The sequence below is a fragment of the Rhinolophus ferrumequinum genome, chromosome X, assembly GCF_004115265.2.
Source record: "Rhinolophus ferrumequinum isolate MPI-CBG mRhiFer1 chromosome X, mRhiFer1_v1.p, whole genome shotgun sequence".
Taxonomy (NCBI): domain Eukaryota; kingdom Metazoa; phylum Chordata; class Mammalia; order Chiroptera; family Rhinolophidae; genus Rhinolophus; species Rhinolophus ferrumequinum.
In genome coordinates this window covers 86,717,638-86,732,479 of record NC_046284.1, presented here as the reverse complement: position 1 = coordinate 86,732,479, position 14,842 = coordinate 86,717,638, and the positions used below count along the sequence as shown (strand labels likewise).

General features: G+C 58.6%; 1 protein-coding gene across 9 annotated transcripts in view; it reads left to right on the top strand.

The window, feature by feature from the left end:
• The window catches only part of RBM10 (RNA binding motif protein 10), a 28,072-nt gene extending 13,740 nt beyond the window's left edge, over positions 1 to 14,332 (top strand). For 2 of the 9 annotated variants that reach the window (XM_033105372.1, XM_033105336.1), the window contains exons 4-24: positions 972 to 1,202; positions 3,059 to 3,128; positions 4,944 to 5,017; positions 6,390 to 6,476; positions 8,614 to 8,674; positions 8,813 to 8,989; positions 9,359 to 9,516; positions 9,691 to 9,788; positions 9,875 to 9,962; positions 10,569 to 10,755; positions 10,861 to 11,003; positions 11,094 to 11,211; positions 11,305 to 11,396; positions 11,480 to 11,644; positions 12,535 to 12,684; positions 12,782 to 12,847; positions 12,933 to 13,121; positions 13,212 to 13,286; positions 13,572 to 13,678; positions 13,754 to 13,883; positions 13,981 to 14,332. In XM_033105372.1, coding sequence (XP_032961263.1) covers positions 972 to 1,202; positions 3,059 to 3,128; positions 4,944 to 5,017; positions 6,390 to 6,476; positions 8,614 to 8,674; positions 8,813 to 8,989; positions 9,359 to 9,516; positions 9,691 to 9,788; positions 9,875 to 9,962; positions 10,569 to 10,755; positions 10,861 to 11,003; positions 11,094 to 11,211; positions 11,305 to 11,396; positions 11,480 to 11,644; positions 12,535 to 12,684; positions 12,782 to 12,847; positions 12,933 to 13,121; positions 13,212 to 13,286; positions 13,572 to 13,678; positions 13,754 to 13,883; positions 13,981 to 14,106 — 2,592 coding nt within the window. In that variant the 3' untranslated portion in view covers positions 14,107 to 14,332. Of the gene's footprint in view, positions 1 to 971; positions 1,203 to 3,058; positions 3,129 to 4,943; positions 5,018 to 6,389; positions 6,477 to 8,613; positions 8,675 to 8,812; positions 8,990 to 9,358; positions 9,520 to 9,690; positions 9,789 to 9,874; positions 9,963 to 10,568; positions 10,756 to 10,860; positions 11,004 to 11,093; positions 11,212 to 11,304; positions 11,397 to 11,479; positions 11,645 to 12,534; positions 12,685 to 12,781; positions 12,848 to 12,932; positions 13,122 to 13,211; positions 13,287 to 13,571; positions 13,679 to 13,753; positions 13,884 to 13,960 lie in introns of all 9 variants that reach the window. The other 7 variants (XM_033105363.1, XM_033105327.1, XM_033105401.1 and 4 more) reach the window with 5 other exon arrangements.
• The last annotated feature ends 510 nt before the right edge of the window (positions 14,333 to 14,842 follow it).

Below are 14,842 nucleotides of genomic sequence, written 5' to 3'. Positions count from 1 at the left end.
GCAGGGAGCCCCCCGCTGAGGGGAAGAAGCAGCTTTGTCTTAGGGGAACCCTGCTTTGAAGGGGTGGTCAGGGCCATGGTCCAAGCAAGCAGGCAAGTCTCCTATCCAGTGGGATGGGAAGGGTATTCTTGCAACCTCAGCCCTGGAGGGGCAGAGTATGGGCCTCTGGCCTCCCTTTGCGGGGTCCAGTGCAAAGACCCCTGTGGTAGACAGTTAAGCTTCCCCAGTGGCAGCTGGGTTGGGAAGAATAGGAGTGGGGCACTAAGTTATCTGGTCCCTGTAAGAGTGAGGGGGGTGTGGACCCAGGCCTGGCCTGCTTAGTCCTGGAAGAGTTGGTTGGGCAACACCCAAGAAGCCAGCGACCGCACCCTGTTAGGAGGGAGCCTGGTGCTAATGGAAGACTAGCCAGGCAAAGGATGAGGAGCCAGGGGGCAGTGCTGTTACCCTTGCACATTCACCAGTCCCTGCTGGCTGGCTGTAGCCAAGATCTTAAGCTATTCCTATACCTACAATTTGGTTGCAGGGCCCAGGCCCAGGCTGGGAAACATAAGCAATGTGTGTAGCCTTCTGTGGCACAAGGAACAATTGTACACGTACTAGCTGAGCTGGCAAGGGAAGAGGGGAGAGAAACAGAGGGCAAGGTTTAGTGTGCCAACCCCAGACTGTCTCTTCCCAAGGTTTAAGCAATGTCTGCTCACCTGTCTGTGGGAGTTCCTCCCCAACACCAACACTGCCACTGGTTTATCCCCACTCTACCAAGGCAGCCCCCAAAAGTGTCCCGGGGAGAATTTCCAACCCCAGAAGTGTTGCAGTCCAGGGCATACCCACCCTGCCTGCCCCGAGCCTTTAGCCGGAGCCCGCCCAGCCCTGGCTTTCAGAGCCCGCCCGCCTCAGAGAGCCAGCGGCCAGCCCCTAGGCCCGCCCCAGACTGACTGCCCGTCTGGTGTCTCTCGTCTCATTCTGTCGGCCAGGATTCCTACGAGGCCTCCCCGGGCTCCGAAACTCAGCGTAGGCGGCGGCGGCGGCACAGGCACAGCCCCACTGGCCCGCCAGGCTTCCCCCGAGACGGCGACTATCGGGACCAGGACTATCGGACCGAGCAAGGGGAGGAGGAGGAGGAGGAGGAGGAGGAGGAGGAGGAGGAGAAGGCCAGTAACATCGTCATGCTGAGGATGCTGCCACAGGCAGCCACTGAGGATGACGTACGTGCCCCCCATGGCCCCGGGCAGGTGGCAGAGCAGGAGGCCAGGCTGGGTCTCCTCCAGGGCCCTCAACTTCTCCCTCAGCCCTGACCTCAGTGCCTTTCATCCCTTCTCCCCACCGGCTCCTGTCCTCCAGCACTGATCTGTCCTCTGGGCACGCCTTGTCGCCTTCTGGTCTAGAAGGAAGGGGTATCCAACAGGCTGGCTTGCCCAAGGGGCTGCCGGTGGTGGCTGTGGGAGGGACCAGAGCATTCCTCCTGCACGTTCCACTGCTCATCCAGCCGTTGTGCAGATGTTGGTCGGGGGCCATGTGCTGGCCAGGCCCAGTGTCAGGCCCAACGCTGGGCGTGCTGATGGCAGAGATGGTGCGGGTGGGGAGAGTCCTCGTGGGAGTTTCTGAGGTTTTATTCTCACCTCCTCTCACCCTCTTTTGTCACCAACATCAGCTCTCCTCACTGGCCTGGCCACAGAGCCTTGGCTTTTTCTTTGACTTCCTTCGCTGCTGCTGACAGCCTCCCCACCCTGTTTTCCTTCCTGGCATTCCCTTCCATCTTCCTTCCTTTTCTCCTCTTTCCTTCTCCTACAGACTTACCTTAAGGAGCCCCAGTAAAAGCCCAAAAGGGCCACTAGAGTAGCCTCCCTGATTATCCTCCTTCTCCTCCCCACACCCCCATGAATTCTCTGCTCAGCTCTCCTCTGAAATCTGCCAGCTGCCCATTTTGTCACAGAGAAAAACCCACCTGTGTATTTGCAACCTTCTCAAGTCTGACCCACCTGCCATGTTCAGGGTCAGACAGTAGCTGAGTGCTGGCACTTCTTGAGGATTTTTCATAGGGTGGGCCACACGCCACGTCGGACTTAATCTTCACAGCCCCCCCACAGGGAAGGTACTCTTTGTATTTCCATCCTATGCATGAGGAAGCCAGGCCCCCAGCAGTGAAGCAACTTGCCGCAGGTCCCACGGCCAGTGAGTGGCAGAGCAGAGTTTGTGTGTGACACTGGACAGCTGGGCCCCACAGCCTGCATTCTTATTGTTTCCTGAGCCCTCCCTGTGTGTGTGTGGTCCTAATAAAACTCCTCTTTGTCCTTTTTCATCCTCCTGCATGTATGTGTGCGTGAGAGAGAGACAGAAAGAAAAAGTGTGTGTGTTTAATCTCCTTTTTGTTGTTTAACCTAATAAGGAAACTGAGGCCCAGAGGCATTAACAATGCCCGGCGCAGGCTCCTAGTCTTCCACGAGAAGCACCGCTGGCCTAGATACGCGAACTGCCTCTGCAGCTTCCCTCTGGCTAACTTCATCCAGGAAGCTTTCCAAACCCCACAACCACACCTTTCTGTCTCCACCCCCAAGTTACTGCTCCACTCAGGGTCTGGGGCACATGGGTTGGGTTTGCTCAGACCCCAGTCCTTCCCAGTTTCGTATTTGTGTCATGGGTCTCTTGATGCAAGCAGAGGGCAGCCCCTTTGTGAAGGGCCAGCATTGCATCCCAGCTTTCCTCACTTTGTGGCTGCACCAAACCTGTTGTCAGACCGCCGCTGCCCACCGTCTTGACCCGTGGGCTCGCTTGCTCTCTTACTGTTCTCCACCCCCGAGGGTCATCACGCCGCCATGCTTCACCTTGCACTGTGCCCCTTTCTTTATTTGACTCGCTCTGCAAGTCTGGGGCCAAAAGCTGAGACTAGGTACTGGTGTGGGACTCGGGCCGTGGTCACTCGGCGAAAAGCCCTGAGAGAGAGAGGAGACAGTGTGCGCACGTCACCAATGGCCCCTTGGGGCCCTGGAGGCCTCTGGCCGGCTTCAGCTACTCAGCAGCCCCCTTATGCTGAGCCTGCCCCACTCTGTATCTCCCCGTACAGATCCGTGCCCAGCTGCAGTCCCATGGCGTCCAAGCCCGGGAGGTCCGGCTGATGCGGAACAAATCCTCAGGTGAGCTTTCGTTCCCAGTGCCCTCCCCTTCCGCTGGCCAGCCTCTGCTTCCAAGTCTCCCTCCTGCCTCAGTCTCCTCCACACCCTCCCTACCCTGCCTTCCTGCCACAGCTGGGAATGGGCAGCTTGGGGATACCCCTCTTTTTCTCTCCCCCTTCATCCCACTCTCCTCATAGCTCCAGCCGGCAGCCTCTTGTGCGGGGCTGTTGGGGAGGGGGTGTGGCTCTGAGCTGAGCTGAGCGCTTCCCGGGGGCAGGGCCAGGGCCAGGCTCCAGGGAACCTCCTCTCTGGGACTCTGAGTATCTGAGATGGTAACCCCCCATGTGCTCCCTTCCCTCTCCTTTCTTCTCCTTCCCCTGCCCTCACTCTCCCCTATATTTTTCTGGTAACAGCCTCTGATCAGAAAGTAGGTCTGACACGGCCCCCCATGTATCCCAAGAGGGGAGGCAGGGGATGGCTCTTGTCCCAGGGCTCATCCCAAGGAGCAGCCAGGACATCTGGCCTCACTTGTCCCCTTCCTCCCTCCCTTTTGCAGGCTGCTTGGACCTGGCCTGAGGGTAGCAGGGGGGTGGGGGGAGAGCTGTCTCTGCAGGATCTCTGGCCCAGGCTCCCCAAGGCAGGCACAGTGGGGCCTCACTGCCTGGGCTTCTCTCTCCATTTCTCAGTCTCTCTCCTCCCCACGCCTCCGCCTCTCTCTCTCTCTCTCTCTCTCTCTCTCTCTCTCTCTCTCTCTCTCTCTCTCTCTCTCTCTCATCATAACATTCCATCCTCCTCTGCATCCTAACAGTTCTTTTAGAGATCAAGCATGCAGCCCCAAGCCCCGCCACATCTAAGCCCTCCCTGTGTACACCTCCCAAGGAAGATCTGCTTCCTGCGGCCTCAAGCCCTAGGTCCCTTTCTCCGCCCTGGCCAGGCCTGGAGTCTCTCTTGGTAGCATGCAGGTCTTGCTCTGCTTCACCCCAGCCAAACCAAATGTTGCCAGGATTGTGGTCTCTCTCCCCAAAGCGGTATCCCAAGTGCAGCCCCCTCTGTGGCCCTGGGGGCTTCTCCCAGACACCCACTGATTCTTTACTCTAAGGTCCTCCTGGCCCCCGTTCTCCCGCTGTGTAAGAGTATCTGGACTGTGGGTGGCTATACTCTTCCCAGCTTGGCCCTGAGGTGGCTCCCTTATGACGCCCGTCTCTCAGGCACTGTGGTGAGGCTGAGGTGACATTGTGTCCCCAACTCCCCCTGTTCCTCATGGGCCTGAGGACTTCCTAGCCTCACTGAGCTGCCCAGCCCAGCTTCTTTTGCTCCATTGATAAAACTCCTGTTACAGCGCCCCTCCTGGGCGCTCCTGGGCTTTGTGCTGGGCCCCGCCCTTTGGCTATTTATTTTGGCCCATGTGGAGCCAGTAGACTGCCCATCTGCCCTCCTTCCTTCTCTGGAGATAGACCTCTACTTGTGCCCTTTCCCTCCCAGCTCCTTCTCTCTGTCTCTGTCACCCCAGGCTGGCCAGGCACATCTGCCCAAGCCCCATCTCTCTGTCTTTCTTCCCAGCTGGCGTGTATGTATCTCCCCCCACCCACCGACCTCCCTCCAGGTCTGTTTTCCTCCCTTCTCCTTCCCTTTCCTCCCTCTCCCGGCCATCTTCCTTGCTTCCCACTCCCTGGTCTTTCTCTCTCTGATTGCTTCTCTCTCTTCCTTTCTTCCTTTCTCCTCTCCCGCCTTCCCTCTCTGCCCCCATCCTCTCCCCTCGGGTCCCGCCCCCGGGAACGCCGTGTGTCCAAAGCTGTTGACTAACCCACTGCGTCTGTATCTGAATGCTGTCTCCAGGTCAGAGCCGGGGCTTCGCCTTCGTCGAGTTTAGTCACTTGCAGGACGCTACACGATGGATGGAAGCCAATCAGGTTGCTTTGCCGCACTTGAACCCCCCCCCCAAACAAATACTACTTTGTAATCGAGCGCTCCCCATCGCCTGATTCTTATGGACACAGTTCCCTGCCCTGTGGCCCTGTGTCCCATCCCCCCGCCCCTGTCTCTCCCCCTTCCTGACCCTCACTATCTCCTCTTCCCATCTCTCATTACCCACTGGGCCGCCCATCAAGAACCCACACTCACCACTAGCTCTGCCCCTCCACCTCTCCCAGCTGAGCTTTCAGAGAAAGGGCTACGGGGGGTCTTCCACCTAGGTTCCCACACCCCAGGGGACTGCCCTGCTCTGGGGTTAGGCAGAGCGAGTACTTCATTCCACTCTCAGGCACCGCTGGAAATCCAAGCACAGGGGAACTTAGCTGTTGGCATACTAACTAGCAAGTCCCATTTTGCCAGCTCGCCCTGCATGTGAGTTCGGCCCTCTGATTCCCACGTAAGAGGCCAGCACTGCTCTGTTGATCTCAGGTACCAGTCAAGTGTCATAGTTTCATTCACCAGGACTCACGTGATTGCCCCATCCCGCCCACTGCACCTACCCCCCCGCTGGTATCACCACTCGCCCCGCTCCTCTGGGGGCATGCCTGCCCTCTCAGCAAGGAGCCATGCCACCCGGAAGGGCCCCTGCTCCCCCAGTCTGGCATGGTCTTCCAACCGAGCAGCTTTGGGCCCTTCAGAGACCCAAGGACCTGCTCTGCTTGCCCACCCAGAGCCCCGCGCACTGGTGTGTGGCACTGAAGGAAAGCCTCGGGAGGAGGGGCAGATGTGCTGGAAGGGGGCGCAGTAGGGCCGGCCCTGGAGCTGTCGCTGCCGGTCCGTCGGCTAGCGCCATGGGCCAAGGACCCAGCCAGCCACAGGAAGACAGCCTCCCAGCAGGAACTTCCATCTTTTCAATATGGCTCTTTCTTTTTCCCCTTCTCCAGCACTAGTGTGCGTGCGCTCTCTTTCTTTCTCTCTGTCCCCTCCTCTCCCTCCCTTCCCATCCCCTCTCATCCCAAATGTAGCCTGTATAGTGCTGGCCTTGGCTGTGGCCTGGCAGTGTCAGGGACGAGTGAGGGCTTTTCCCCACTGTCTGGCAAGCATCGGTCAGCCGAGCACTGTGTGCCTGGTGGCGTGTGTTCACGTGTGCGTGCGCGTGCCCTGAAAGGCAGCAAAACAGCTGCGCCCGAGGGCTGTGGCGCTTTCCCTCCCTCCTTCCCTTCCTTTTTCCCTTGTCAGTTCTCCGACCTCCCTCCGTTCCCTGTCCCTCATCCATCCAGCTGAAGGGCTCGCTCACTCTCTTCTCCTGTGCTGAAACGGTGCGTGGGGCACTGCTGCCTGGGCCTCACTCAGGTCTGCTTTTTCCCGCAGCACTCCCTCAACATCCTGGGCCAGAAGGTGTCCATGCACTACAGCGACCCCAAGCCCAAGATCAATGAGGACTGGCTATGTAATAAGGTACAGGGGCGGTGGGCAGCACTTACCATGAAGTGCGACAGCAGCAGTGATGGCAACATCTCTGTCTCCCTGGGGCCTCTGACGTGGCGTGGAGGACTGGCTCGGCTCCCGGAGCCATGGTTCCTTGCCACCCGCCCGCCTACCAGTGTGTACTGAGCTTCCGCTCGTTTGCAGTCTCTGTCCCCATGAAGCACTGTCTTGCCTGAAGCCCCAGTAGACGGTCAACAAATATTTACGTAAATGACTCGCTCGTGAGAGTGGAGGCATAACGTGGTGTGTAAAATGCGGAGCTCAGAGGCAGACGGGTTGAAATTAGACGCCCCTCGATCTGCGTTGACTTTGATCAGGGCTCTGAACCTCTCCCTGCCTCACTTTCCCATTTCTAAAATGCAAATAGTAACGACAGCTCTCCCCAAAGGTGGTTGGGAGGATTAAACTGTGGGGTTGAGAGGGTAACGCTGCGAACAACAGCTGGCCCACACTTAGCACCATTTAATGGCAGCTGCTATTCTGAGGGAAAGCGCAGGATGTTCTGCGAGCCTGTGTCAGCTGGGCCAACCTTGAAGGCCATTCTGACAAAGCTCTGTCCACCTGAGACAGGGTAGGAGCCTATAGGCTCTTACAGTCATATTCCCAAAGAGGAAGCTGAGTCTCAAGGGAGGTGGAACCGTGGTGAGCCTTGAGCGTGACTTGCGCCTGATCACAGGGGCCATGGACGCCACCACCGGGGGTTCAGGGCTCCCCTGGGGCACAGCCCCATCTGCAGCCCGCTGTCAGTCCTGAGACCTCAGCGTCAGACTGAGAGCTTGCTGAGGCCCCAAGAAGAACTCTGCCTAGCAAAGGGAGTGGCACCTGTGTGTTTAAAAAAAGAAAAAGTAGTATCAGAAGGCGGGAGTCCACTGTCTCTGGAGAGGTAGGGACAAAATGACAGTGGAACTCCATCCCTCCTGTATTTCCTATATTTTCAGATACTCCTCGAAACCAGGGAATTCTCTGCTTTGCCCTCCTTTACCTCCCACATCTTGCTGGTTGCCAGGTCCTGTCACTCCCGTCACAGAAAAGCCGCCCTGGCCATTCCCACCGTGCAGGCCAGTCCTCACTCCCTCCCCCAGGCAGTCGCCTCAGACCCCTCTGTGGTGTGCTGGCCTCATGCCTCTTTCTCCTGCCCTCTCACTGTAACATTGCTCGAACCACCTCTGACCATGTCCTTCTTCCTCTGCTTAAAAACCCCCACAACGCTGAGCTTAAGCAGGATGGTCCTTCATAATCTAGCTTCACCCTCTCTCCCTAGCCCTGGCTTTGGCCTCTCTCCTCACCCTCCTACATCAGCTATGGAAAACCTCTTGTTCCCTCTGTTAGTAATTGCTTCCCAGCAAAACCCCACCAACCCAGACTTCTGGGTCTCCCAGATCCAACATCCCTGCTGACTGTCCCCAGCCAAGTGAGCGGCGCCCCTCTTGGCCCACTCCTTTTCCCGAGTCCCTGTCGGTGACTGTCCCCACAGACTAACCTGTCCCTCTGTGCTATAACTGCTTCCCGCTGGTTGGCCATGAGGCCCGAGGCCACTTTCTGGGCATGCGGAGCAGAGCCTGGCACAGGAGTAGTGCTCAGTACCTGACCTTAGAACAGCCAGAAATGTGGAAACTGGGGTCTTCGGAGGCTGGAATATCCACGGCAGATTTCTCGAGAGCAGCAGGATCCAACCCAGTCCCCAAGACAAAGGAGGGGTGGGAGCCTGGCGAGAGAGGGACTCCTGGCTTTGAGGGATAGGAATGTTGGAGGTGTCTGAACAGGGAAGCATGTTTTGAGAAGAGGAACCTACTAAAGGGACATTGTTGGGGGCCAGTCCTGAGAGTTGGTACCACAGAGGAGGCAGCAGTTGTGATAAGTGGGGAAGTTGTCGTTGATTCTTGAGATGAGAAGGTGGCACTGAGGACAAATTTGAGACCTTGTAAAGGGGAGAGGCACAGGCCTGAGAATGAGAGCCAGAACACCAAAGCCCCCTGCTGCCCCTGATTCTGGAACCTCCCTTCCCTGGGGCGTGGCTGGGTTCCCTTGGGGGGTCCCCGGATCCAAGTTTGGGGGGGCACCATGGAAAGCCCCACCCTCTCTTGACGGCCTGGCCTGTGCCTCACAGTGTGGCGTCCAGAACTTCAAACGCCGCGAGAAGTGCTTCAAATGTGGTGTGCCCAAGTCAGGTGAGGCCCTCATACTGCCCCTCTCCCTGGGGCATTGTGGGAGAGGGGAGAAGGGTGAGGAGCCAGTGCTCTGGGAGGAGGGTGAGCAGCTTGGAGCCTCCCCTTGGTCACCAGCCTGTCCTTTGCCACCCCTGACAGAGGCAGAGCAGAAGCTGCCCCTGGGCACAAGGCTGGATCAGCAGACACTTCCACTGGGTGGACGGGAGCTGAGCCAGGGCCTGCTCCCCCTGCCACAGCCCTACCAGGCCCAGGGAGTGCTAGCCTCCCAAGCCCTGTCACAGGGCTCAGAGCCAAGCTCGGAGAACGCCAATGACAGTGAGTCAGTTCCTTCCTTCTTCCTGCCTGCCCTAGGGTGTCTGGGCTGGGCTCTCCAAGGCCAGAAAGATGGTGGTGACCAAGACAGCCCTCCCAGGGCTCTCCAGCTGGTGGGGTGACAGACAGGGAGAGCAGGGAAGGAGCATAACCCAACTCGACTTTGGGGTGTGTGTTGGGAAAAGTCTGAGCAGGTGAGCAACTGAGCTGGGACTTGGAACGGACAAGCAGTTTGTCCAGGAAGAAAAGGTGAGAGGAAGCAGCAGGTGCAAAAATGCGGAAGCCAGAGGAGAGGGAGCAGTGGGGAGCCACCAGAGGGTAGGGTTGGAGCAGAGTTCAGGGGTGACCCTAATGCTGGGCCCCTTCCCACAGCCATCATTTTGCGCAACCTGAACCCACACAGCACCATGGACTCCATCCTGGGGGCCCTGGCACCCTATGCAGTGCTGTCCTCCTCCAATGTACGCGTCATCAAGGACAAGCAGACTCAACTGAACCGCGGCTTCGCCTTCATCCAGCTCTCCACCATCGTGGTGAGGGCGGCACAGGGGGGGCCGGGCAGCCAGGGTCCCGGCCCCCGGGGTGGGGAGGAGAGACCCTGACTCCAGCCCCCCCACCGCGGCCCCATGCCTGGCAATGGGGCAATGGAGCCGGGGACCTCCCCGGGCCTGACCCTTCTGCCCCTGCCTCCCCTCCTCCCCCAGGAGGCAGCCCAGCTGCTGCAGATCCTGCAGGCCCTGCACCCGCCGCTCACCATCGATGGCAAGACCATCAATGTTGAATTTGCCAAGGGTTCTAAGAGGTCAGAGCGCCACCTATGTCCCTTCCCAGTTTGTCCCCCAGCTGGGGGCCCCCCATCTCACTCCCAGTCTCTGACATCCTCCCCAGGGACATGGCCTCCAATGAGGGCAGTCGCATCAATGCTGCCTCTGTGGCCAGCACTGCCATTGCTGCGGCCCAGTGGGCCATCTCACAGGTACTCAAAGACTCCCCTCTGCCCCAGCATCCTAATACCTGGGCCGCCTCAACCTTCCCGCACTCTCTCTGCGAACAGGAGGGCTGGCTTGCTGTTTTGGCTTTCTGTGAACCCAAAACCCTCACAGTGGCTGCCATGAGCTCTGGGGGCCTCGCTCCCGCTCCCTTCCCAATCACCTCATCCCAGGCTTTCATTTTCAATGCCATCGTGGCTAGTTTTCTCTCCTGTTTGGTGGTTATTTTATCGTCCTGAGTTGTTAGATCTTCTTTAATGAAAAGGCATTTGTAATTGGCTGAAAGAAAATTGGGAGACAAGACTAAAGAAGGGAGAGTGATATCTCCCTTGGTCTGATGCCCAACACATGGGCCACACGGCACACGGACTAGTGTCCGCCCTGGGAGCGTTTTGGCATGTGTCTTTGTTCCTGTCTTGTTTTTGGTGCTGCCCTGCTATGCTCTGGCCAGGCAGCCCTCGCGTCTCACGTCTGAGGGCTGCATGCTTTCTGTCAGGAGACAGACTAGCCTCACCTGTGGGCAGTTGCGTCTTAGGTTCCCCTCCCCCAGCACGCCCTCCTCTGCTAATGAGCCCCTCCCACCTGCCCCTCAGGCCTCCCAGGGTGGGGAGGGTGCCTGGGCCACCCCCGAGGAGCCACCGGTCGACTACAGCTACTACCAACAGGATGAGGGCTATGGCGGCAGCCAGGGCACAGAGTCCTCCCTCTATGCCCATGGCTACCTCAAGGGCACCAAGGGCCCCAGCATCACTGGAACCAAAGGGGACGCAGCCGGAGCAGGTAAGCCCAGCATCTCTCCTCAATCCCATGTGGGGGCCTCCCTGCAGAGGGTCCTGGGCCCTGTCATTCACAGGCATTCTCCTCCCTCTCTCTCCCTCTTTACAGGTGCTGAAACCTCCCTGGAGCCTGGAGCGGACTCTGTGTCACTGCAGGGTTTCTCCCGTGCCCAACCTGGTGCCACCCCTGGCATCTACCAGCAGTCAGCAGCCGAGGCAAGCGGCAGCCAGGGCGCTGCTGCCAACAGTCAGGTGAGGGAGTTCAAGGGAGATCCTGGAGGGGTGGGCACAGTGGGTGTTGGCAGACGCTGAGCCCTGTTCCCTTGTCTGGCCCCTGACCAGTCATACACCATCATATCACCTGCTGTGCTCAAATCGGAGCTCCAGAGCCCCAACCATCCCAGCTCTGCCCTGCCACCAGCCACCAGCCCCACTGCCCAGGAGTCCTACAGCCAGTACCGTGAGTAGCCCCGGCCTACAGACGTGTAGGTGGTGGGGAGTTCCTTTAACAAAGCAGGGAGTGGTGTGACCCCCCCGCCTTCTTACTCCGCAGCTGTTCCTGACGTCTCCACCTACCAGTACGACGAGACATCCGGCTACTACTATGATCCCCAGACTGGCCTCTACTATGACCCCAACTCCCAGGTGATGAGGCAGCCCAGGGAGCAGGTGGGGTGTGCAGTTCCCCTTCTTGAGGCCGTCCCTCATGCCCCCTCCCCCCACCCCAGTATTACTACAACGCTCAGAGCCAGCAGTACCTGTACTGGGATGGGGAAAGGCGGACCTACGTTCCTGCCCTGGAGCAGTCAGCCGACGGCCATAAAGAGACAGGGGCACCCTCCAAGGAGGGCAAAGAGAAGAAAGAGAAGCACAAGACCAAGACAGCCCAACAGGTGAACACTGGGGTCCAGCAGTCACCAGCTCGCTATTCTGTGTCTTCTGATGGCTGCCTTTCTGTCACCTGTCACCGCCACTGCTGAGGGAGCAGTGTGGGGACTGGATGTGCATGTAGGCAGTAACTGTGCTCAAGGGAGACGAGGCTTTGCTCTTTGCTGCATGACCTCTTTGGTATGGGGTCACATCTCCCTGAGGTGGCCAGTGCCATCCACATGAGCCCCGTCGGCTTTTCTGTCCTCTACTGAGAATCGTCATGCTGCTGCTGGGAGTGTGGGCTGCGACAGGCATGCCTGAAGCCAGGCTAGCCCTGCCTATGGAAACAAGTGGGCGTGCGTGGCTCGGAAGCCCACTCATGGGGGTGTGTCCATGTCTACAGAGAGCTGCTCGCAGGCTCGGCAGGGGGCGGGCAGGACAACAGCCCCTGCAGTATTCTGTGGTAGTGGGCAGTTGGGGGGAACCTCAGTGTGTGTCGGTAGAGGAACAGAGCAACAGTCTGGGTGCAGCCTTACAAGCGAGAACTTGGCGACCAGGTAAATTCTAAAAATGGTGTTGTGCCTGGGGGGGAAACTGAATATAATATGGAGTGTGACATAGTATCTATGCATGTAAATTAAAGTCATTGACAGAGAAAGTCATCTTATGCATTTCAGAATGATAAATGAAAACAGAGAGAACAGAATAGTGTGGGTGCCTGTCAGGAGAGTGAGGTCACAGCCAGAGAGGGGCTTGATGAGCACCAATGACAGTATGACAGAGAACTGGGAGCTTTCACCGCTGCCTCTCTCACCTCTGCTTGAGGTGCAGGGCGGGGTAGGCTGCGGTAAGGGCAGTGGGGCAGTAGAGTTGGTGGGTTCCTGAGAGCCTCACCCCCACCCCTCGCCCCTAGATTGCCAAGGACATGGAACGCTGGGCTCGCAGTCTCAACAAGCAAAAAGAAAACTTCAAAAACAGCTTCCAGCCCATCAGTTCCCTGCGAGACGATGAAAGGCGGGAGTCGGCCACTGCAGATGCCGGCTACGCCATCCTGGAGAAGAAGGTGTGTTGTGGCCACCCGCTCTCATCCCCCACCCCAGTCTTGTCATCCATCCTGTCCCTCTGTGGAGTCCCTGAATTTCTGTGTCCCTCCACCCCAGGGAGCACTAGCTGAGAGACAGCACACCAGCATGGACCTCCCAAAACTGGCCAGCGAGGACCGCCCAGTGAGTGCCGAGGGCAGAAAGAGCGGCAGCGGGGGACGGGAGGAGGGCTCTGATCTTGCCGGGCCTGATCTCCCCCCTTCTGCAGAGCCCACCTCGGGGGCTGGTGGCAGCCTACAGTGGGGAGAGTGACAGTGAGGAGGAGCAGGAGCGAGGGGGCCCAGAGCGGGAGGAAAAGCTCACCGACTGGCAGAAGCTGGCCTGTCTGCTCTGCCGGCGCCAGTTCCCCAGCAAGGAGGCGCTCATCCGGCACCAGCAGCTCTCCGGGCTCCACAAGGTGACTGAGGGAGGCGTGGCAGGGAACCCTGGCCTGGCCTGGCCCGGCCCAGCCCAGCCCAGCCATTTCACTCTTCCTGTCCTCTTGCAGCAAAACCTTGAGATTCACCGGCGAGCCCACCTATCGGAAAATGAACTAGAAGCACTTGAGAAGAATGACATGGAGGTGAGGTGTGACCCACTCCTGGCCTCCATCCCTTCAGGCAGCTAGTGCTCAAGTTCCTCAGCTGAGTACCGCCCGGCTGCCATTAGCCATCTCACGTCCAGTCCCTGCGAGGCTTCTTCCCAATGCCCCGCACTGGCTGCTGGTGCCTATGATGTCCTGCCCTCAGGACCTCAGACCTGTTAGTCAGATCCAGTTCCCCATGGGACCCCCCGCTACCCATCTGTGCCCCTATTTCCTGCCAGTAGTGACCAGCTCCCCCATTCTCTCACACACACAAACTTTCAGCAAATGAAGTACCGGGACCGCGCAGCTGAACGCAGAGAAAAGTATGGCATCCCTGAGCCACCAGAGCCCAAGAGGAGGAAGTATGGTGGCATGTCTGCAGCTTCCGTGTGAGTGCCCAGGGCCAGGTGGGGGGTCTGAGACCGGCAGGCCAGTCACTCACGCTGTCCCACTGTCCCCTGCAGGGACTTTGAGCAGCCCACACGGGACGGGCTGGGCAGTGACAACATTGGCAGTCGCATGCTCCAGGCCATGGGCTGGAAAGAGGGCAGTGGCCTGGGCCGAAAGAAGCAAGGCATTGTGACGCCCATTGAGGTGAGTCTCCGTGATCCCATCTCCATCCTCTAGTTCTCCCCACTGCAGCCCTGCCTCACCCCTGGCCCCCCTGACAGAGCCTGCCTCCCTCATGCAGGCTCAGACACGGGTGCGGGGCTCTGGCTTAGGAGCCCGAGGCAGCTCCTATGGGGTCACCTCAACTGAGTCCTACAAGGAGACACTGCACAAGACAATGGTGACCCGCTTCAACGAGGCCCAGTGAGGAGCTGCAAGAGCTGCTTCTATGTCTGTCGGGTATAGAAGTAGTCCTGCCCCAGGCAGGAGAGGATGAAATGTCAGGTGGTCTGAATGGGGCCCTGCACCTGTCTACCAGCCAACTCCCCAACCAGAGACGCCCTGACCAAGTCAGACTTTGAGTTGGTGACTTCTGTTGGAAAACTGGGCTGGAATATGTTCTTCTTTTTGTAATAAAAGCTGAAAAGTCCGCAGCTTTCATGTCTCTTTCTCACGTCCCAGCATGGTTTGTGGTCCACACAGACACAGGGACATAATCACAAACAAGGGGACTTGTCAGGCCAACGTAGGTGGCTGTGTTGGCATTCCCAATGTCTGGTACATGGTGGCTAGCCACTCAGTGGGGGTGGGGGTGCAGAACATGGGGTTCTGGCCTGTGCCCCAACCCACAAGATTCGGGTTGCAGCTCATCACCATTGTGGGGGCCAGCAGGTCATGCTGTACCAGGAAATCCAGCACCACCAGAGCACCACTGGGCTTCAAGTCCCCCTGGGGCAGAGCCAGGATTGCGAACACGCCATCCCCTTGCCTCGCCACCTCGCAGCGGCACTTGCTGTATAATAAATAGCAAGGCTCAATTGTACTTGGCCCTCCCTGGGCCTGGGGACCGTGCCCTGGGACATCTCCAAGTGGACAACAGTGGGCACTCTAGCACCAGTGGGCGCTGCCTTGTGCCCTTAACGGGCTGATGACCCCGAGGGAGG